The sequence below is a fragment of the Gymnodraco acuticeps genome, unplaced genomic scaffold (genome assembly GCF_902827175.1).
Source record: "Gymnodraco acuticeps unplaced genomic scaffold, fGymAcu1.1, whole genome shotgun sequence".
NCBI classification, from domain to species: Eukaryota; Metazoa; Chordata; class Actinopteri; order Perciformes; family Bathydraconidae; genus Gymnodraco; species Gymnodraco acuticeps.
The window spans coordinates 2699966-2724927 of NW_022992250.1; the positions used below are offsets into that span (position 1 = coordinate 2699966).

At 40.2% G+C, this 24962-nt stretch overlaps 1 protein-coding gene across 1 annotated transcript in view; it reads right to left on the reverse strand.

Moving 5' to 3' along the window:
- Positions 1 to 24962, reverse strand: part of sh3pxd2b (SH3 and PX domains 2B) — a 48694-nt gene that overhangs the window by 3356 nt on the left and 20376 nt on the right. Inside the window, exons 4-12 of the mRNA XM_034206466.1 lie at positions 22254 to 22330; positions 16737 to 16828; positions 5293 to 5318; positions 3236 to 3367; positions 2842 to 2943; positions 1070 to 1187; positions 699 to 910; positions 320 to 366; positions 101 to 226 (exon numbers count right to left, since the gene is read on the reverse strand). Coding sequence (XP_034062357.1) covers positions 101 to 226; positions 320 to 366; positions 699 to 910; positions 1070 to 1187; positions 2842 to 2943; positions 3236 to 3367; positions 5293 to 5318; positions 16737 to 16828; positions 22254 to 22330 — 932 coding nt within the window. The remainder of the gene's footprint in view (positions 1 to 100; positions 227 to 319; positions 367 to 698; positions 911 to 1069; positions 1188 to 2841; positions 2944 to 3235; positions 3368 to 5292; positions 5319 to 16736; positions 16829 to 22253; positions 22331 to 24962) is intronic.

A 24962-nucleotide genomic window follows, 5' to 3' on the forward strand; every position in this document is an offset into this window, starting at 1 on the left:
AGCATTGACTTCATTTCAATATATAAATTAATTAAAACATTTACAAAACCAAATATTTTGGGGGTTAAAAAAAAAAAAAATGTTTAAGTGCTGCACCCACCTCAACTTTGATTCCAGCTTGGAAGCTTATACCATCAGGGATTGTGGTCTGGAAGTCTGCTATGGTGTAGAACTCTTCCTCAACCAGGGGAGCAACCGGTGGCTTGGGGAGGTTTGTGCCACGTGGCTGTGGAATGTGAGAAAGAAGCATAAAAGGTTAACTTTTACTTTCCTATACAATAAAAATGTGTACATCTGAGATTTTAACTGGATCTCTTACAATAGTAAGATCTCTACGTGGAGGAGGTCGGTGTCTTAATCCCACTTCTGTGGAGGAAAAACATATTTAGTCATCAATCATTTGGTCAATAAATAAGGTGTACATTTGCAAAGCAGTTTTATTTGTATTAATTCATATTACACAGGGTTTTTCAGCTTAGAGTACTTGTTATGCTCACTGCAGAAACTGTAAGCTAGAGTTAATCACTACCTTGTCAAATACTTGAATGTTTAACGTACCATAATATTTTTGTATACTTCTAAGATTGTGTGTACGTTTTTTTTCATTACAGACAAACGGCTATACATCATATCGAGTGATGGAGCAGCAAAAAGTATAAAAAGCAAAGGACAATTTATATTATTTGAAGTTCACTTACTGAGTTTGTTCTCAGAAAAAAAGGACAGTCTGTTTTCTTTTTGGCTGTTGTCTTGGTTCTCTTTGGCTGCATTGTTTTGTTGGTTCTGCTTAGAAAGCCCATCTAAGTCATTGGTGCTGGCATGAGCAGCAGCGCCCGCTGTCTGCTTCTGGCCCTGGAGGTCGGTCTTCTTCAGGTAGGAGGCCGGGGCCCAGCCCTCAAGACCCTGATACCTGAGAGGGGGAAAGATGTGGCTTTAGAAACACTGAAACTGGCTGTGTTGACCTTACAGGCTTGAGGTGGTTTGAGGTTAAGTATTTGTTTTTCCTTTATCATTATCTAAGGTCTGATGTCCCATTTCCAGAGCTTTTCACCCATCATTGATTTATTACCTGATCTTCCACCAGCCCTCCAGGTTCTTTTGAATCACCTCGACAATCATGCCTCTCTCCAGGTCGATCTCATCTTGGTCCCTGGCCGAGTACGGGTAAATCACTGTATACTTCTCATCTGCATTCATAAAAAACATAGTTTAGTTAGATATCAGAACTTGAAGTCTGTCTTTCTGTACACAGGTTTACACAAAGCGGAGCAACAATAAATGCAGGATAATGGTATGGGAGACAAGGAACACAGTGGCAGACTCGGATTGCAATGGCTTTAAGCGTTTTAAAGTCTAACTGAGTTTAAAAAATATAAACGTGTTGATATTTGTAGGCAGTGAAATTGTCTGTTTAAAAAGGTTTTAAAATATGTTCTCATACCAAACACTGTTACTATGTAATTTAGGATCAAAGTGCTTCAGATTTACATGAGCTAACTGATTTGAATGAGGCAAGGCTTGAGCAGCATCATGTGGAGAGAGTAGATACACACAAAACACACAAACATCCTCCACAAATATTAAACACAAATAAGACACACTTGCTACTGTACTAGATTTGCAGTCATTACTTCTATTATTTATACTGTTATTATGTATTATAGATATTTTTTGTGGAACTGTGGTTTAATCAGATGTTTACTTCCTGTTAACGCAAACTATATTTTGTTCAATTATCAGAGTGAAATAAACAATCTACTTTACATGCAAGGATTTAATTTGCATGCTCGGATCTGTCATGCAACAAACATGTCATGCATACACATGGACAAACAAACATGCACTCAGTTGAGTATGTGCACACACACATTGAGAATAGGGGGAGAAGAAAGGCGTGCGCTCCACCTTGCCCAAAACCAGTGCCGAATAGATCCCCTAATGTCCTGCGACGACCCATGTGCCTCGGCAGTGACCAGAATCTCCGAGGCACTGACATCCCAGCACAGTAAGTGAGGCAAAATAGGAAGTGAACGTTATACACGCCATCTGAAGGATGTTTCTTTAATCTTAATTGAAAGTATTTTCAGTACTGGCGGGCCTAGTAGAACTGACACTCTTAGTATATATTTTTAAATATTAGTGTCACTTAATCAATCCATGCTTTATGGTATATTTAGTTACCTCTGATTCCCTTTTCCAATCTGTATGTACCAGCATGTTGGTACAACTATTAGACCCTGCTACTGTCAGAGGGTTTTATTGTATAACCTGTTCTTTCAAGAATTAGTTAAGACCTGTGAGGCCATCTTAGCCCCTATCATTGTCTTAGGAGTATCCTTAAACAATACTTATTATTCCTTGAAGACTTGCTGACCTGACACAGACTAGCATAAGGACAACATCATTATACTTTATTGTGCTTTGTACTTGCCCTCATTGCAAATGTATTTGCTTCATATCAGTGAAATAGATGTTGTAAGGATTGACTCAAGGGCTCAGACAGTACAATACAATATATGTCTTAAACAAAGACTATGGTCATTAAACATTACATTTGTTCCCCACATCTACACATTTTGTAACCTTGACTTCTGCTTCTTTTAATATATGGTGTCTTGTGTGTGCCAAAGACGTGGCACTAAAGGTTTTAAAAGGAACGGAAAAACGAAAGAACAAAAAGGTTATTTATTATTGAACTTCTGATAGCTAATTGGTAAGTAAAAGTGTACACATACAGTTGGGTTAGAGAGTTAAATATAGGGTCTCTTTTATCTAAACATCTACTTTAAAGAAAAACAGTATTTGTAACAAACATCACCCGGAAGAAAAAAGTGCGTGTACCTTCTTCCCCTGGAATAGTGAAGTCATCAGGGTCATCCTGTGCCTCAAGACAAGTAGCAGGGACCCAGCCCTGGGCATCATCGGAGCTGATAAACCACCAGCCTAAATGAGAAGAAGGGAAAAAATATTGATATACAAGATAGGTTGATTGATATCTACATTACTAAGGATTTTTGGTAATTCACCATTAAAATGTATGATGGGTTTTTATGTTTTTCCTAATATACTCATTACACAGACGTCACTTTTCCACCCAAATGTTAGACTACTCTCCATAAAGATCAGGGAAAAAATGCAAATGAATACAAATTTCCATCCACTACAATATAGTAGTAGTAGTCGGATGCATCAAGATAAACAGTTGGTGGCGATACAGTGCACAATCTAAACTTACCAGACTCATTTTTTTCAATGACCTCGACCACCTGACCCACATGCAGGCTAACCTCAGAGCTCTCCTGCTTCTCATAGTCTGTGACTGCCACATACTGGTCGAGGAGGAGAGGGTCTGCTGCGGAGGAATCTCCTGTTAACGGGAACCAATTAGAACAGAGGCTGGTTAGCTCTTTTTTCCTTTTCTCTCCTTTGTTTTAGGCTTAGGATGATATCTCAATGTAAAAAAGCCTCCACTCAATTCCCTCTGCTTTTCAGGGGGGCTCTTTGGTCATATTTGTTAATGTGATATTTAATGAATGTCCATTAATTTGGAATCCTATGATTGCATCTGTGCAGCTTTGAGATATTGACCTTTAGAATGTCTTGCATATCACTGACTGAAGGGGATATGACCTTTTTAAAATGTCAGATTTTATACACGCTCTCCAATTTAGGCATGATATTTTCAAACCAGTCAAAATGCATAATAACTACTTTTTGATGATTAACATGAATAATTTCAAGGTCAACATTTCTGCCAAAGCGTTTTAATAAAAAGCTTTAAGTGAGGAGAGGAAGCAGATGTGATTGGAGAAATTGAGTTAGGGAAACCGACAGAAGAATAAAGAGAGTAGGAGAATAGAAGTGAAGGTTATGGATTTAGTGTAGAGGGTTAAGTCAATCATCAACATAGCTTTGACAACTTCCACAAAGAATCAAACTCACACCGCTAAGAACCTCCACCAGTGCACCAACAAAGCCTGGGTAAAATCCAATTTAACACACGAAGACTCAACCAGTAGCACACCTTTACATCACTATGGCTCATTTATCTTGATTCATATCAGAAACCCAGATAGATGACATATAATTACAGAATATGTTGGTTGAAACATTTTGTTTACTCAAGGTACTGATTGACACCTTTTAAAATAATGTGTTTGTAACACACACACACCAACAAAATTCCTTCCTTTATCACTTGTACTGTATATATTTCCAATCAATATGCAATAGATTCTCAATTTTGTCAATCAGAAGTTTAATATTAGTATTGCTAGATGTATTAAAAGCTGAACTGGAGGAACACAGGTTAAGTGAAATGTTATGCAAACAACAACAATTAAAATATGAGGCAAGTTTTTAACTTGAAGATCAACTTGGCTTCCAAAATAACCAAAGTGACCCAAGTAAACTTACACACAATACGTAATACACTAAAGGCTCTTTGGTTTAAACTATTTATATCTAAACCAACCAGTAACAATACTTCTCCCTATAGAGCTCTGCAATGAAGAATTATTGAAAATGACTATCTCTGTACATTTCTCACATGTAAGTGTACAGTTAAAAATGCCATTGTCTTTACTCTTTCCTACCCCTGTCGCATTGCAACATACTTAAATGCATCCAAGAAATGAGCCACCCAGGGTGTGACAATCAAACACTATATACTAAAGTTACTTTACGGAACCATTTCAAGCCCTAAGCCTCTAACCTGCCCAGGCCGGGGGAGGAGGGGGGCCACTAGCAGCCTGCTGGGTCACACACACAGCATGACCAAGTGTTTACTACCTCGGTTTAGGAAAGCAGTCGCTCTCTCCACAATCCCTAATGGAAAGGAAAATGAGTGAGAAAAAAAACTGAAAAGAATGACAAGGAAAATTAAATAAATAAAGAGAAGAGAAAATATAAACGGACAATAAAACAATGGAAAAAGTGATTTCCATAAACAACACCCCAGGAAAACATTTCAGACAATTGAGTAGAAATTGTCCACGTAGCAAGAACGTTTGGGCTGGTGGAATAGATGTCTTTCCTTTTTGCGTGTGTAAAACTATATGACCACTAGATGGAAGTAATGTCAAATTATAGGGTGAATAACAGATTAATTGTAGAAGACATACACTACGTTTTTAAAATAAGACACGGAAGTGGTGTCCTATCAAATCAGCGAAGTTACTACTGAAGTACATGATCCTATTAATCACATTTTTTAAGATAAATTAACAAACCATAGCCAAGGCCACCTAACCCCCTTTTTATTGGAAATACACAAATATAGATGTGTCTTACCTGATTTCTTCTTGCTAATGGGTTCCCTGAAAAAGAAAATACATCATTACATTACTAACAGGTCATATCAAATCAGTTTGTAGACTTTAGGAGATACTAATGAACAACAAATACTATTATAAATATGCATAATAATTCACATCATCTTATGGGTGTCAAAAAAAAAAGGCTTTAATAATTTGTCAGACTTGTTTTACTTTCAGTGTTTTTCCTTTTAATCCACATGGATTAAATAGGACATTACGTATTATTTTTGACTCCAAAGTCGATACAGTAGGTTGTTGTATATATGCATTTACTTCATTATACTACTAATTTTTTTAACCTTTCCTTTTAATTTTCAGTTTAAATCTTTGCATTGAAAATCAGCACATATTGCACTTTCTTTAAACATTTTGAATGGATTGAATTTGATCAGTCGTTGAATTGTTTCATTTGAATTTGTAATGTGTCTTGGTGCCATAGCACAACACTACCCTGACTACAGGGTACAGAACACTATTGTAACCTATATGTAAAAATACACATCTAAAAAGATCTGCCTCTCCCTCCGATGCCGGCCAATGTGAATGAAAAGCCAAGATGAAATTTGATCTCTGAAATGCAGTCTGATGGTAAATTCAATAATCTGCTGTGTCTGGTTTAGACATTAGCCAGATAAATAGACCATCACTCCACTGCAGTAGTCTAGAGCTGATTCAATGTCCAGATGCACTGTGAAGTCAATGGTGGCAAATACTTAGCATGTCCCTTCCTCACTCAGACTCTCCCTCTTTGTCATCTTAATATTCATCTGTAACTTAATGGCCTTCCTTTTTCCATCTCACATCTACCGAGGTTGCGGTCGGATAATCCAAAAATCAGCTCCTAACGTAAAACCCTATCGTCTATTCCTTGACCTCTGAGTGAAACGTCACGGGGTTAAGGGATAGTGGATAGGAGAATTCAAAAGGACTTAGGAGAAGAGACTGCGGTACTTTAGAGAATCCGACTGCACTTTCACTATCCGACATGTTTATGATGCGCCAGCGGACGTCATGAATGTGCGTCTGCTGCTGTGGGGAAACTATGGAAACTACAGTTTTCTATACAGCGGACTACAACATGGATGTTTAATAAGAACGAGGGACTACTGTAAACTCATCTAGAGACTCTGCACCGTGCTCTGATGCTGTTGCTTTATGCTTTATGGACGTGGACAACAGAGAAACATATTCTCCATGACCAAAGTTGGAATTGAAATAAAAAAGGAAAGTGAAACTCATGCTCGTCACCCTCTCCCTCCGGTCCACATTAATACAAATGATCCCAATACGTATGATTGTATGAAAAGATCTTAAAATAAATACAAATGTATTTATTATAAACGTTAGTCCTTAACATCTATCACTGTGTATATCACCATTCAAACATCTTTTAAAAGTTGAACAAACTCCACACAGCTCAGTAAAGACTGAAATGTTGACTTTATTTGATCATTTCAGTAAAAACTAACGTTCATATTTCTCTTTTTGATTATAATACAGATGAACGTTCAAAACAAAGCACTTTGGCAACTTACCACATACGTTTTAAAAAGCTTAATAAGCACCGTAACTTTCATGATATAATTTCTCGGTCATAATCGGTTGTTTCCGTGAACGGCCGACTGTTGTGTGACGGTAAATGCTGCGGCTGCAAGGCATTGTGGGGCAGCATTTTCTCCTCTCCTTTCGTCAAGAGAGGTCCAGTGGTTCCTAAGCTAAAGGAGGTTATAAAGGAAGTTTGAAACCTCCTTTCCTATCATCTAGAGCAGGGGTGTCAAACTCAAGGCCTGGGGGCCAAATCCGGCCCGCCACTTCATTTTATGTGGCCCACAAGAGCTTGCAAATAATATAATACGTTTATTATAAGCAGGGGTGCACATAACTTTTTTGCCCTGGTTCTCAAAGGAGCACTTGGAGATGTTGCTTGGTGCTCATCCTTAAAATGAAATAAACCGTAACTTTTGAGGGGGTCTTGACTTTATTTGCCAGACACACGGCACTGAACACACAGAGGTGCACACAGAACACACATGCAGAGGTGAACACAGAACACACATGCAGAGCAGAGGTGAACACAAGACAACATTAGCACGACCAGTAATCCTACAAGCTGTCATCACTACCCTCCTGACTGTTCTCCTCACTGTCTTCCTCTCTGTCAGACATGGTAGCTGATGATGTAGGCCTACTTCTTTCTCTCTGGTTGAGTCTGCGATTAGCTGCTTGCATCCACAAGTCAACAGCTGGTTTTGGGTCGAAAGTCTCTATTGTGATCTTAGACAAGTGGATGTAATCAAATAAGTATGTGAATATAACCAATAACCTACCATAGCCAATAACAATTTAATGTAACTTATTTTATTTGTGTTGTTCATTCATATCTTATTTTACCTTAACATTTATTTATTTATGCTTTTTTTTTTATCTCTCCAGTTTTAAAGGATATTTTTGGTTACTGTCCTATAGTATACATTGGAATGATTTAAAACCTGTTTATCCCAATAATTATAAAGGAGTGCCTTGGAAATATGTGTTTACATAAATTGTGACCAAACCGTTTGAACTTAGACTAAGAGTCCTTTACCTCACTGAGCTGTAGTTAACTTATCCAGTCTGACTGGAGAGGACTCTCCCTCCACATTATTGTAGAAACATCTTCTTCTTATATCCGTTAGAGCAGCTAGCACGGCACCAGATTCTAATAACAACAGCGCTGGTACCGGTGCACCCTCCCTCTCACTCGCATTTTGTCTGTGAGCTGCGGGCTCAACATCCCCCATTTTCATCACTTACAGCGCCCATCGTACAGGGCAAATGAAAGGTGTAACCGGGGTGAAAAGGGTGTTACATTTACTTAATTATGAATATTGTTACATCAAGGCCGAAAATTAGGATGAGCCCCAACGGTCAAAATGTTTTTTTCCCTCCCAGAACTGCCAGCGCAGCACCTCCCCAGATCTGGCGCCCTAGGCGAACATCTATTACGCCAGTGCTACGGGCCGGCCCTGAGTTCATATCATGGTTCATATGCAACTCGCAAATATCTTTTTCTCTTCTCTCATCTCTCCTCTCTCCTCTATTTTCTCTTTTCTCTTCTCTCTCTCCCTCTCTCCCTCTCTCAATGTTGGTATGCAAATGCGCGTTGTTTCAAATGACCCGGTGCTCTTTTTTTGGCGGAGGTGCGCATGCGCACCTGCGCACCAGTTATGTGCAGCCCTGATTATAAGGTCACGTGCCGCTTTACAGGAGCATGTTGCTCATAAACTACATGTCCCACAATGCATCTCATTTTGTGAGATGCGAACTGCAATTACTTACTCGACTTCTGCTTTCAGGCATAGTTAATTATTAAGTTATTACCCTATCCGGTAATAATCCAATGCAGAGGAAATATTGTAAAATAATACATTATTTTATATATATATTATTTATATTTATCTATGTATATTTATATAGTCTTAAAGTTACCACCGGCCCTTTGAATGCAACCATAATTCTAATGTGGCCCGCGATGAAATTGAGTTTGACACCCCTGATCTCGAGAATTCGAACGGCACTTATCATGGCTGCCACTGAGGGACTTCCGGGTCATTTCACTCCGTTAGGAAGGTTCCTAAGCTAAATGGACTATTCGACTTCAGCTCATGTCTCCTTAACTCACTCCTTCATCTCGCTTGATCATTTATCTAAGCGACTACTGCATCTCAGTTTCCCTGCGTCAACATGAGCGCTTCCAGCCACATAAAGCTTTGTTCGATCTGCAGACCTGTTAATTGCAGAGGCTTAAGTCTCAATAAATCTATACCCATAAGCGTGCCCATTAATGTACAATAAAAAGTAATCCCCAGTAGGCCAAACCAAAGCAACACTAATGTTATGGATCATTACAGAGCAGGGATGTGTGTGTGCACAGTATGTGTTGTATTCTAGGCAGGGGCGGATCTAGACAAATATTCATGGGGTGGCAAGAGGGTGGCAGGAGATTTTGAGGGGTGGCATCCCCTGACAGAAGTATATGCTGATTTAAATCGCAATCATATCAATCAATTGGGGTGTAACGGTACACGTACCCGTACTGAAATTATTCGGTACGGGCCCTTCGGTTCGGTACACGTGTGTACCGAACGAATATAGCGTTAAACGTAAAAAATTGAGAACATGAACAACTTTCTGAAAGTAATCTATATCATAGAGCGACCAAGTCATTTCATTAGACGAGAGGCATACTATGAGAGCTGGTCACAGGGATGCGTTCAAATGTAGTCAGTAATTTGAGGAACTGTCTAAATGGCGAACGCAGATAAAGTTGAGCTCGAAAATCCTCCAGCATCATTGAAGTCTCCGGTTTGGGAACATTTGGATTTCGCAGTTACGTACAAGGATGACGGACAAAGACAGGTGGACCGAACCAAAGCTGTTTGTCGGCATTGTTCAACTAACATTGGTTACGCGGCTGGCAATACATCACACTCATTTGAAAAGGCATCACCCGAACGTGAATATCACCGGTACCAAAAGAAAAAAGACTGAAGTGCAAACCCAACTCCCACTAGCATGTAAGCCTCCACCACTCGTAAAAAGTTCAGACCGAGCCAAAGCTATTACAAACGCCAAATATCCTTATGTTGCCATGTTAGCAAAGCGCTACCTGGCTGTATCTGCTACCTCTGTCCCTAGAGAGGGTGTTCTCCACAGCAGGAGACATTGTTAGTGCCAGCAGATCTGCCCTTTCAGCAAGCAATGTGGACAAGTTCATCTTTCTTTAAAACAACATGAAAATACAATGACAAGCAAGTCCTAATGTCAAGCTGGCTGCTTAGGTGCAGTACAGTTCAAATACAGATTATTTCAGTTCATCGAAAAGCTGCACCTTAATGTTTATTTTACTATATTTTGTATTTATTTGAATACATTAGTCACAGTTTAATAATAATTTGAAAAAAATATTTAATGTTTTGTGATAATTTTTTCTGCTGTACCGAACCGAGACCTAGACCTAAAAACTGAGGTACATACCGAACCGAAATGTTTGTGAACCGTTACACCCCTACAATCAATGTTAACTTGGAAAGCGACAATATTAATATTTTAACTCAATCACATAGGTGATATTATTGTGGCACATCAGTAAAGCCTTACAAGGTGGCAGACGTAATTTAATGAATTTTAACTGAACAATAACTGAATGAGTTTGTTTCACTCTTAGACCAGCAGGGGAACCAAATCTATGCAGACTGCTGCAATAAGTACATTAATGAACTGTCTCATCGATGTTTGTCTGAATGAATATGATACTATTAACAATCATATTATTCCTATCAGCTGTCAATCACTGTTAATAAATAATAATAATAATAATAATAGATTTAATTTGTTAGCGTTTTTACAGGTGCTCAAAGACGCTTTACAGATATAGTGAAGAACTGTTATGATTCACATATTCATTTATTATTGAATAAACTATATTTTTTGGAGGAGTTAATGATGAATGTTCATCAAGATGCTTGCTCACCCTCCTTCAAATTTGAAAAACAAGTAATTATATCATTATTGATATACAGTTACAACCTTGACTTTACATCAGAAAGAACAAACATTAAAGAAGTGACTAACTGCATCAGTTAGTGTTAAAAAAATGTGTATTCAGCTAAAACATCGCTGCAGTTATTATCCAGTGGAAGGTCCTTACCTACTGGCCTAGTTAAATCAAAGTGGTTACTTTCTGTTGGCTGGGCAGTGTAGTTTTACACACCGTCTTATTTGACTTTCTCAGGACTTAAAACTGTTTTTTGGGGGCAGACCCCCTCAAAGAAAAAAATATATACACGCATACAAGGTCATCATCTTAACAGTTTGTTATTCTCATCGAGTCATCCGTGAGCAGAGCATCAAGTTGGCATGTCTATTACAGCTGAATGCGGCGATTAGTATTTTGTTCAGCAAAACGCCTCACAAACTTATTAAGATCAACAGCTGTAGTGCGTTTTGATTCAATGCTGAGTACAGCCAAACTTGACATTCTCTTCTCTGTCATTGGAGACCGCAACTACCTCATTCCTTCAGTGCTTGGGTCCGAAAGGCTTCTCGTTTTGCGCCGTCCCCCCGTTCAAGTGAATTAGCCACCAATCATATTTCCACTCTCGCGCCAGGACCGGGGGATGGGTTACATGACGTGCATCTTGTGCTGCATTCACTTGCACTCGGACATTAGAGATTTTCTCTCATAAATGTCCGATGAGCCACAACTTTTCTTTCAAAACAAAGATGCCAACTGGGGTGGCAGCTGGGGTGGCAAGGCTATTGTTTAGGGTGGCAGTTGCCACCCCATGCCACCCCGGTAGATCCGCCCCTGATTCTAGGTATGAACCAAGCTGAAACCACCAACCAAGGTGAAACCAGGGTTACGTAACGCACCGGATGCAGCCACGGACCATTTCATCGGCCTAATATAATTACTTCACTATAACTTGTTTAGGATATTAAATCAAATCTCCCAACTCATTCATATTTCTCTGAAGCTAGTTACAAAGAACAACCAAAAATAACCCTTAATGGGAACATTCACATCAGGCAACAGGGTTTGAGTCCTGAGCGGCCAGATAATGTTTTATGTGGATATACATTAACTTCTGGCTCCGATTCTTGCAGACCCATTAAAATGAAATCAATCATGTTTCTGCAGTTGGAGCCAAACCTTACAGGTGCAAACCTTAGACGACTCATACAGTATTATTTCAAATGATAACTTAAATCCGACCACTCATAATTCGTCGCCCTCTATCCCAACCTATCCTTGCTTCGACTCCTCCTTCCTCTGCCCTTGTTATTTATAACCTCCTCTTCATTCTATCCATCCACCACTTATTTCATCTAAATCCACCATCTACCTCTATTGCTCCTCCTATGATCTCCCCTACTTTCTCTTTTCCTTTCCTTGCCCGATCTATGTTACAACACTTCCTCTCTACAGGCTCCTTCCCTTCTCAGACACCAAATCTGGTTCTCTGTGACCCTCTACTTCCTCTTTATATCAAATTACTATTTTTCCTCTCCTCTTACTTGGCTGCTCTTAAGGAGAAACTCTAAGATGTTCCTCTATGTGCAGTAGATTTATAGGCCATGATAAATCTGCTCGCACAGTGGCTGCTGTGTCTGTACAGAAGCCCTGTTGTCAGTCAGCCAAACAACAGGCTGCACTAGCAGAAAGCAGTAATCCAATTTCAATAAAGACAAACCAAGGTCTTTCCTATACAGTATTCATCTGCCTCAAGCGAATGCTCCCCCTCTGTCCTACCTCTCCTAACACATGCTTGGGGTTTTATAGGAGAGAGGAGGCAAGTGTCCTTGGCAACCTTCTCTGATTTTAATCATATAATGGTAAACAGCTACTGCAGAGTGTTAAAGCTCGTGGTGTAATTTACCCATTCGTAATATCATAATGTACAAAGCAAGGGATTACACATATATTAAGTTTGTTTTTCAAAGAGATCATCTCTATTATATCAGTGTAGTTCTGAGCAATTGAGCAAACCCAGTAAACCACATGACTGCAATATAAAGCTAACTTCAAAGTGACATGAATCCATCAACATAATGGATGACAATATGGCCGGCTTCTGCAAGCAGCCATTTCATATTCAATCTCCATAACAGCAATGTGTCCTGTTAATTGTCCTTGAGCAAGAACTCCCAGATGTTCGCTGAGTAAAAGTCACTCCTGAAGGAAATTAACCTAATTAACCCACACTATAATTTATACTAGGGCCGGGACTTTAACGCGTTAATTAAGATTAATTAATTACACAAAAATTAACGCGTTAAAAAAATTAACGCATTTTAATCGCACTTATTTTTGCACCGCGGAACGTTTCTCACTGGATGAGTTTCAGGCGTACCGATTATACTGGAGCACCAACTAACGTTCATGACTTCAGACAACAACAAACCACAGTGAACAACAGTGGGAAATGTTGTTTTAAAAAACGGACGGATGGAAGCGTCGATAAGAGCACGGTTGTGTGCAAATTATGCAAAAAGGAATTCGCATATCACCGCAGCACATCAAGCCTCAAGTATCACCTCAATGCAAAACATATAGCAGCTAGCGTGGACGTTAGCCTCTTTTATCGCGTTCACACCAAAAAGAGCCGGTACTAAAATTAGTTCATGAGAACCTTTGTACCCCCACGAAAGTCCCTGCTAGAGAGCAGAGAGCTGCTAGAGAGCAGGGACTTTCGTACGGCTCTCTTGTGAGAAAATAGCTATATTTCTGATTGGCTGGGCGGATTGCAAACCACGCCCCGTAAAACTCCCAAAAAGTTTTGTGAAGCCGCCATTTTATTATCCTCGCATTAGCATTATTAGCATTAGCCCAGCGCAGAAACGCAGAGAGACTAACTTATGGCAACACAAAATAAAACATGGGAGCGGTGGAGATGAGGAGGTGTCGGCGTTCTGGCGATTTACTCGGAAGGCTGCTGGGACTCCCAGCAGCTTCTACTGAAGCCAGTCCCCAACTCCGGGGACTTCCGGCCGGGGACTTTGGGCGGCAGTATACGCCGTGAAGTGGTTTGCGGCCTGCCAGTAAACCCAAAGCAGAAGAAGAAGAAGTGACGTCAGCGGCTTCATTTGCCTAATCCACCCCCAGGTTCAAGAGTTCTCATGAACTAAATTCTCATGAACCTTTGTGGGAAAAGTACTGCGGTGTGAATGCGCCTAATGGTATACTAAAATCCATGTGAAAAAAATTGCTTCTCACTGTTCTTAGGTCAAATATGTATATGTGATTAAAAATGCGATTAATTTCGATTAATTAATTACAAAGCCTCTAATTAATTAGATTAATTGTTTTAATCGAGTCCCGGCCCTAATTTATACACAACATGTATTAATAATTACATTAAATGCTGTTACACTAATAAACAAGTTAAAATATCTAGTTAAGGCTGTACTAAAAAAAACACTTTAGCAGACAGAAGACATGCCGACTCAGCAACACAGTGAATTATGAGCTGTAATGAACACACGCATGTAAACAATTCTCACAGCCATTGTCTCACTTTTGTGCTAACAAAAAAGGATCACTTTGAAATATGTTATAAATCCAACTACACAGTGGCTTTTGGGTTAGAACCACATGGAGCCACTGTATACAAATGACCAGAGGTGGGGGACTCGAGTCACATGACTTGACTTGGGTCAGACTTGAGTCGCATAATTTTGGACTTGAGACTTGCTTGACTAACATTGATAAAAGACTTGACTTTGACTTGGTATTCATGACTTAAGACTTGACTTGAGACAGATGGCTCGAAAGGACTTTACTTTTTTTAATTAAATATTTGCATTTGTTTTTGTATTGTACGTAGCCCCTATAGGGCAATGAAAAAAAAAAAGATACTCTATCTCGTTCGCACGAGAAAGTTACCGGAGCACCAAGTAGGAAGTGGAGCACACAGGAGACAACCGTTTAATTGCAGACTGTAATGTTTATGTTGGGAAATGGCAGTGCATACATTATTTTAGATATATTTCAAACTCGGACTCTCATTCACTTCATGAAATCGCTACAGAACCAGGAGGCAGCGGGACGTGTAACTCCGCCTCTGAGAAGTGCAGCACCAGCGTGCAAAGAGCTGTGCCTTTTACGCAACGCCTTCACTGTGTTTACTTTCATTAGAACAGCTGAAGAGCGACTGCAGGCTGCTACGTTTAACCACACACCTCTACACACATCGAACTGCCCGATTAATCCCCCTATTACTCGTTTTATGAAGGAGATGTCCGGTCACTAAGGCGCATGATGCGTGTGTGTTTGTGCTCTGCTCAGCTCTGCTCTGTGTGTGTGTGTTCGGTGTTTGTGTGTGTTCGACAACGGCATTTGTTTTCAAATGACCATGAACAGTAATTTACACACATCTGGCCAACTCCATATGTATATGTGGGTGTTCCCAAATGAAAGAAATGTGTTTAATCTTAATGTCTCACTGTCTGCACACAAACACACATGCGCCCTGGTACATCCACTATTCCGTTGTATTGGCTTTGATGCAATATTTATTTGTGCACGGACACAGTTAGGAGAACAATGAGACAGTGTCATATGGGAGCACCTTAGACAGACCATGGAGAAATGCTGTGACCCTGCTGAAGGGGAGCCAGGACAGGAGGCTCAACATGTTGATGTAAAATATTTGTGTTACTCCTGTTATCACTTTAGAGCCCTTTGAGAACTTATAGGGTTATCATTTCAGCGCCCCACTCTCCATTGCTGTTTATGTTGAAGATACAACTAAACTTTTCATAACCACAATATTTTAGATGATTTAAATGCGGAAACTGGGGGAATTTCGTATGACTTGACTTGTGACTTGCTTGACTCTCACCACAGTGACTTGGGACTTGCTTGAGACATGTAGGTTAAGACTTGAGACTTGCACATGTATGACTTACTCCCACCTCTGCAAATTAATCAAAAGGTAGCAGCAGTTTTAAAGAGCCTAAATGTCAAGGTGACTTTGAGAGACAACACACACTGCTGCCTGAACCTCAGAAAGACCAATGAATGATGTGACCAAAATGAATAAATGATGTGTTAAAAAAAAAGTGGATGCAGATTCAGCAGATTTTTTGTCTTGCTAATTGAAACCCCCACTCCCTTGCATGGGCTTCCTCACTGATGTCCCAACATGCACTCACGGAATAAATCGCAGGACTTATCAACTCAATTTCCTGCCGACTGAGGAGACCTCTCAATGCCCGGTGCTTGACATCAGTATGTGACGACAAAGAGGTTAAAACTAATAACTCAGCTGAAAGCTCTTGGTGTAAAAACCATATCCAGGGTCAACATGTCAGCTGCACATTATGGTCTCTGTGAAAACGACCACCCATAACCTCCACTGCCTAAAGTGGTAACTGTAATAACAACACATTTGTAACTGAGGCTCGTGTGCGTGTCAACGCGTGCTTGTACGTGTCGGATACTGGCATTCATTGCCTGCTGACCTGACGTCTAAGTTTTGGCACACATTATCTGTCAGCGCTGGATATGACCCTAATGTGCCGAGTGATATTTACAAGAGACAGTCAGAGCAGGTCTACACGCCTTCGGAGCACCCATGCAGCCTCAGCTGTCTGGAGCCTGTTGGCTGAACTGACCTGCTGCTATATGCTAGAATGCTAACTTAGCGTTCAAAAAGGACACATTACGTGTGTTTTTGCTTTAAAACTTTGACAGGAAGTAGTGCAAAGATATGAAATCATATCCATTAGAGGGCGTAATGGATGCTCATTATTGGCAGGCTGGAGGTAAATGTTGGCAGGATGTGACTTGACATCATTAAGGGAAAACGTGTGTGTATTTCTTTGTACAGTATGTGAGCCTGAGGGTTGTGTCTGCCCATGTCTGGTACTCACTCCTTGGGTGGGTTGATATCTTCAGGTCTGGTTTCGAAGAACACTCTGACCTCTTCGCACTGGGAGATGTACACTGGAAGCTGAATGAGGGCCTGCATGCACAAAGACAGCATAAAAGTTAGTTAATCACATAAACTGACAAGTACAATCACTCCAGTGCATACAGAAGTCAAGCAGAGGTTAAATATAGTGTTCATGACTGTCTGGGCTCCCTAAAGTCACGGAGCAAGCAATTACTACAGACATTATTATCTCAGACTTCCCTCCTCACAGGGGAGGAAAACAGTGTTACAGTGTCCAAAAGGCATGATGAAACTTGTTTTATCTAAACGGTCTGATGGTGTTTTGGCTTTAGTTTTTACACAACATAAAAAGTGTTTGTCCCCTTGAATGCTTTGACAAAGAATAGTTTTTCTCTATTAAGATTTCATTTCCCAAACAATTATTTGCACCATACATGACATATTTGGATATCCTCAAAATGTTGTTTTTGATAACCCAAGTTGTTTGTCGCCTATTTTACATAAACGCAACAATCATAGGTTCTTATTATGTAATTGACTCCGTTGGTGTTCAATTTCCAGATGAAGAGAATAAACTAGTTATTTTCCGTTGTCTTTATGCAGGGTTTTTCAATCTGTTTTTTGTTTTGTTTTTTTCGTTCATTGACCCGTCTCGCCTACCTTCCTCCCTAATATTTTTCCTCTGTGGAGCATTACTGGTGGCAGAGTGATGGGCCCTGACAACAAGGCTGGAGATGAAAGAAAAACCGCCACATTCAGTTTTCTCTTTATTGTTGTGATCACTCTCTTGCACACACGTCTGATAACATCATGTTATCCCACAGTCTCTGTTTCTTAGCCCTTTCTTTTTTAGTTTTCTCCTGAGTCTGTGTTTTATCTGATTCTCCTACTCTTTCAATCTCTTTCTACCAAACCACTAAAGGGCAGCAGTGAAACAGATAATCACCTCAACACCCTGATGTCCCAAACCAGGAGACAGAATAACTCCCGCCAACGACCCTGTGGTGACTGTCTCTCTTACAGCGGGGAGCTAAGCCACTCCCTCTTCTTCTTTTGCTGGCAGGCTTAGCTCAATGCTATCCATCACGCTTCATCTGCTGGCCTATACCTCTGATTTTAATACTCCTAAGTGTTTCAGCCCTGTCCTTTAAAAAGAGCAGAATCTATGTCTACTTCTCTCACTCTCAGACATATAACGTCATGACTGACAGAAATAGAAAGGAAGCCAAATACTCAACCAAGGTGCCCTTGTCCCATGCGCCACATTTGCCTTGTCATACTTATGACTCTACCTGCATGCCAAAAGCTTGTGTTAGAGGAGAGGAATGGGAATACTGCCATGGATAAAGTATAACTAGTGTTTTCCATTAGCCGTAGAGTATAGTGCTCACATGTTTGTATGTGATTCATGGCACATACAATATAGCTTGATTAAGATGCACCCACATGACCTCAAAATCTACATTTTCACAGTAGCTTCTTCCATAAATTGAGACTCTAAAGCTAAGTAGCTGGTTTAAAGGTCCCATGTCATGCTTTTCCGGTTATTGCCCGTCCCCTTGTGTGTTATGAAGGTTTTTATGCATGTAAACAGTCTGCAAAGTCACAAACCCTCAAAGTACACCCTGTAGCGAGTAAAACTCTAACACAGAAAATACCTGTCTATGCTGCCCCAGAACGCCGCACTGGGGGGGAGGGGTGCTAGTGGAGCCTCGCAGCGGCGAAACTGTGGCGCGCTTACACTGTAGGCGCGCCACGTTTGGGGGTGCGGGTGCTAGTGGAGCCTCGCAGATGGGGGTGCTGCAGCCCCCTCAGCATCCCCTCATTCCCGCGTCCATTCGCGATGTCTCGCAGACCCCACGCAGCAAGCAGGAAATGAACCCAGCTCACACTGTCCGCTCCTCGCAGCAGCGAGCCGCGCAACGTCACGCCAACACGGCACCCAGACCCCACGCAGCATTCTCATCTGTTTGTCATTGCTGGTGTCATTTTCTGGTTGCTAACGCCATTGTAACACATAATCACTGATGTTCCGCTGTAACGGTGGTAGACTCATCAGAACAGAGTGGGAGGGGGGGCAGGAGCTCCAACAAGCCGATTAGGACAGAGAGTGAATACACATACTATACAGAGATGCTGTATGCGAAACCAATGTGAGTTTGGAAAATTGCACAGTATAAATCTATTCTAGTTGACCTCAACAATGGAATTATGATCAGTTGAAATGGCCATGACATGGGACCTTTAAGAGTTTTTATGGGTGACCTCCAATGTGTATTCCCTCAGCCGACACTGTTGCACTGTGTCTGAGGTCAGAGTGCATCCTAAACTGGCCATCCTCTCCTTGGATTTATTCCTCCCCTCATGTCAGCCTGTGGGCCGTCCTCTCATTATAATTCTCCCTTGGGAGGAGACACGAGGGAGGCTCAGGGTACATTACAGCAAATGGACTTTATGGGTGTTCTTTACAGCAGGCAGCATTAAGGTAATTGTGTGTGTGTGTGTGTGTGTGTGTGTGTGTGTGTGTGTGTGTGCGTGCGTGTGTGTGTGTGTTTTTTTCTCCAAGGAAAAAAGGTAATGGAAATGAGAGATCTATTTGTGCACTCCAATAAGGTACAGTGCATTGTGAATGCATCTGAGCACAATAACTTTGCACTTGTACATAGAGCTATTAGATAACCTCAGTTGTAAGGTTATATTTTTCGTTCTGATACATCTCAAATAAATCACTACAAAATTGTGGAGACTCTTTTGAAAAAAAGAAAGAAAATAAAGACTTTTTGAGGAAATAGACTTCCTTTAATTGTAGTCGTTCAGTTATAGAACTCTTTTTTATATATATTTTAATTACTGGCAAATTAAATTGATGTTAAAACGACTTTATAACTCTTTGATGTGATGCATTTCAAGATGTGTGACCTTCCAAGTCATCCTAGCTCAGCAGTCTTACTCTTGGTTTATGCAAACAGTCCCTGACTCCATATTCTTTCTTTCCTTCTTTCTTCTCTTCGACTGCGTTTCCTGAGCTGAATAAAAACACAAAACTTAACAACCGGGGAAATTCCATATGAGTCAGGTTAAAGCCTCAGCTGTACAACAAAAGGGCTGAATCAGCTCTTCTCTGGAGAAAAACATGAATGTTCACGTTGTCAACCTGGATGCATGTGGGGGTGGATGAAAGTGCCATTTTTGTGCTTACGGACAAGTTCAGATTTGTTTGAGAAGTTACTGTAATACCCTGAAGTCACTTCATCCTGACCTATATGATGCTATCGTGGGCTGCTGACATGTTTTTCCACTATATGCTCTCACATACATTGTTAATGTAAATGATTGCTTACTAAAAATCTGAATCCTGTACACTGTCACTTTGTTACTTATTCCCAGACCTTCATTAGGTCAACCCATACATCTTTATTTCTTTAGCAAAATCATTATGTGAAAATATAAACATCACTAAGCTTAAACCCTCAATAATGTTGAAGAAATGTGGATGTCAATCAAAGACCCAACCTAACAAAACAATCAACATTAAATGTGTTTTTCAGACATTTCCATAACAAGACCCTCAAATACAGCAAGACAAACTGGTGTAAAAACTTCTCAGCTATTCCCATACACATCCACACCCATCGACATGAACAAACAACTTTACCCATTACTCCCCCAAACTTTTATTTTTCACATAAGTGTTTAAAGATGTTGCCTACACTACATTCCTTTAATCCCGGACGACATATGGGGAAGTAGAGCTTTATATTCTCCAGTCCCTCCAGTTTCCACCGATGTTCACCATACATAAAGATATGTCTTCACTCTGAGGCCTTGTGACCTATCAGCACCATAACAGAAACGAACATGAACAACGATGGTTTCACTAGGCTCTTTATGGAGAAGTGATACAATAATACAGGTGAAAATGCATGAAGGTATGAGTAAGGGCTAAGTCAGAACTAACATCCTCACATTTCCTACCTCAGAGAGACAGATGGAGTTGTGTGTTTGGGTTAGAGGCCCAAAGGCAAGCTTGTAAAATAAAGAGAAAATAACACAACCTATGGGCTGTGGATGTGCTGACTGGAGCAAACTCAGCAAGCTCTCTGCCTTTGGCACAACTCTCTGCAGAAAGTAACCACGACAACATGAGATCCATTAACAGCTCAGCCATCCTAGTGTTTCTGAAAATATCCGTTTGGAGTTGCCCGATCATAAAAGGTAATGAACCCATCTTGCAAAACAAGCTCACTCAGTGGTTTCTGCAGATAAACAGTTGGCAACCTAATGAAAAAAATGGAAATGTTATACATTTATTGTTTTTTTTTTAATGGAAAACTATTCCTTTGATTTAATTTCAAGGGCAAACAACCTCATCTTGGTGCTAAGAAGCTGAACATCAATCACGGTTTATTCACTGATGTTGCCGTAGTTACATTTATGTCAAATTGTAGCAATTAGTTGCTAGCTATTGGCAGTTGTGTGGGTGCAGTTCTGCTACAGTGGAGCCTGAGAATGTACAGTTGCATTTTCTCTGGATGCCAAGTGATTAATCTCTTTGGTAAAAGCCATGTAATAGGGTGGATAATGCACAGATTTTACATTCTCTGTATTAACTGGTGGAAATGGCTGCAGTATTTTTAAAAGGATACAACTGACACCACAAACACATTACACGCTCTTTAGAAGCGGAGTTCATCATATTTTGTTATCGCTGACAGCAACTTAACAGCGGAAACATATTAAGGACATTTCTAAATGTCTTCTGGAGGTTAATCGTACATTTGGGAGGAGATAGGACGTCTTATTCGCATTTCGCCACACACAAACCAATTTTTGCCCTTTCAATATGGATCCCTTGAGATAGACTCTCTTTGAGTTTGTCTCCTTTAGCAGGGAGGTCAGAGTCAGCTACAGAGCACCTGGGGAGATTTTAGGACACCTCAGCAGGCTGAATGCCTTCTGTCACAAAGGCCTGCTCCAGGGAATTTAGCATGACACACAGAGCACAGTGCACATTTTCAAAGCAAGGGCAATGGCATAATTCATACAGCTGTTCTTGGAACACTGTAATCCTAGAAAAACGTTTGTTATGCATCTCCAGTAGTGTGGCTATGAGCTCAAATAACTACATCTTTCAATTGGAATATCTGACAGATAAATGTCCCAAATGTGTAATCCAAGACATATCCAACCATAAAAGAGCTACTCCTGAAATCAGATGGTAGGGTTGTTTAGTGTAATCCTGAATGTGCTAAAAATAAACTGGACTTGTGGATCTCCTTTATACACAGAGGGCATGAAAATATTATTTTCCATTTTCTTGTTCATGACTTAGTTGACACATTGTGGGTGGGATCATTTTTTCCTAGCCCTGGACCCACTGTACTTTCTATCTTGGTTTTAGTACTTTGTATTAAAGATTTAAATGGTCTCTGGATAGCTTTTCATATGACTATTGGAGATTTCCACATAAAGAAACAGTATGGTTAATACTCACCCTGCAGTACTCGTTGATGGGCCTTAGCCTTTTCATGGCCACATCTCTGATATGGCTCCTCCTAAACAGGATCTTCCCTGTAACAAAGTATGAAAAAGTGACTTAGAATTCAGGAAAGCCAAACTTATAAACACATATTCATCAGCAACAAAAGGAAATAATTTCTAATTATTGCTCTTGCTGTAATACGAAAGTATGTATACGTTACATAAATAAAAGTAAAAATATATTAAAACATGAAATGTTTGACTTCGTCAAGAGCAACTTTCAATAGGTAGTGATCCACTGAGGGACAACAAGGACACTGTGGCTTTTTAAAAGAATGGTTAGTGAATTAGCATGCAGACACAATACAGTCGTGTCATCAATAACTCTGACAGCACAATGAGGTGGGTAAGGAGCTAGGTGAATAGCTGGCCTTTTCAAAATGAGGTTGGTAAGGAGCTAGGTGAATAGCTGGCCTTTTCAAGTCATGAATAAATGATTTTGGGAAAGCAAATTACGTGTGCATGGCAGCTTAAATCCTATTCCCCTGTTCTTATCTCTAGGCCCAAATACCCACTGGCACCGAGCCTGGTCGCCATAACAATAACCAGAAATGGCTTCAAATAGGCCTCTCAAAACATTATTATAACTTGACAGCAGGACATTTCAGAGCCAGCATCTATTTTCCCTACCAAGACAGCTCTAATGCAAACATATAAAATGGGCAGGAAGTCAAGGCTGCAACGAGATCCTGAACAGAGAACAGGACATGTTTTGAGAAGTTACTGTATCCCCTCCATCAAGGAGTTATGGTATTTATTTAGAATATATTTAAAAAACAGACTTGCTGAAACAAGAATCTATCTCACAGAAGATCGCCACTGGGCAGTCATCCCCCCTACAGCGCCACCCTTTTACCCATGTTACTAAAAATGCCTTTCTGCTTCCTTGACCCATACAGCTCGAAACCACATGTGTTTGTTTTGTGTATTTGAGTGAATGACATATTGATGAAATGACAGAGATTGTTTGTGATCATACCAGTATCTGATTATGAATATGTATGCCCATATGTTGTCTTGTAAATCAAGATTGCATAAAATGATCCATGGAGGAAAGGACTATATAAAGAAAAAAGGGAGAATGTGTAATGAGGCTGCTCAGTGGATTGAGGTGCTGTGACTTCCTCAAAAGATCTCACACATGTTACACAAAAAACACAAACACCCAACTCCCTAAAACACAACCTCTGTACTCTGTCCAACCATCACATATCTGACCTTAACCTACTAGCTGACTGAGATGCACGACGAAACCAAAGGCAAAAACCAAAACAATTTGAATTCATATAGAAGCATGGGAGGGGGAGCGTCCCAGGGAAAATGAGTGATCCCCAATAAAATATTGATTGTTTTTAGTTAAACTCATGTATGATTTTATATGGTTATAATAATATTTGTATCAATGTTACCGATGTTAGAAATGTATGTACAAATTAAATCCAAATCCTTAAATCTTTATTTACAAAAATAAACCACTGGAATGTGATACAATAAGATAGACATGGATTTAGTCATAAGATGTTATATGAAACCTTTGTCTCAAATGTGAAACTTGACATAAACAGAAGTCAAAAGCTATTCTTTAAGGTTGTTGTTCTCAAATGCTGGAAAAAATGTCTGGCTGCTGTAATGAGTGTGTGGATAAGCGACAGAGAGTTTTTATACTTCACCACACTCACTAGGGATCTAAAACAAAAATTGGACCTCAATTTGTTTCTATGTTACAATTAGATACATGAGCATTACAGTTTCCACAGAGCCACCAGCATGGCTGTAGACTATTTCGTCTTGTTGACATGGTCTAAATGGCCTGACCAGCCCAATTTCTTACCACATTTATCAAGAGGGGAACAGTATAGTAATATATGAGGGAGACTATTAAAAGGAGAGATTAAGTAGATGAAGAATGAGAGAAGACATTTTAAATCACTAAGGAGTTGGCAACAACTTGTCAGAGCCGACGAAAGGACACACTGTCAGGACAGCTCACGAAAAAAGAGATTTGAAAGTCAACCCCTCAATGCCTTCAGTACTTCTCCTCCTCCCTTCCTCTCTCTCCGTGTTTCTTCCTCTCCTCCACTAGTCACTCCTCAAACAGAAAGCTTTCGTGACGGTTTTCCAAAGCTCTCAGGGGTCAGCACTGACTCAACACTGCCCACTCTGTATGCGGGGCAGCACATGGGTGCAGCTGAGAAAAAAGGCTTGTTTAGGGAAGGAGGCGGGAGGAAAGTAAAGCTGCAGCCTTGGAGCCATGGCAGAGGCAGGGCAGACTTTATGGTAAAACTCAGAGCTAGCAGTGACCAGAGTCTCAAACAACTCTTGTTTTCTGGGGTCAGGGAGTTGGATGGACAGAAGAGACAGAAAGATATTTGAACACAGAGGCTCTTCATTATACACCTCAGACACAGAAAGCTGTTACAACACTCACCTCTTAATCACTGGACATAATCACACATCAATTCCTCCCATTTAACTGCCCTAAAGTTGCTATTAAAAAGATTTTGAGTAGCTAAAACCTTCAAATACCACCAAGGCCGTAGACTTAATACATGGACTTCAGTCAGATGTCAGTCACAAAATTGAGGACAGTAAATCGACTGCTTTGAAATTCGACAACAACTCCATAAGACTTGTCTGCTGCTCCTAATTTCAGTAGACAAGC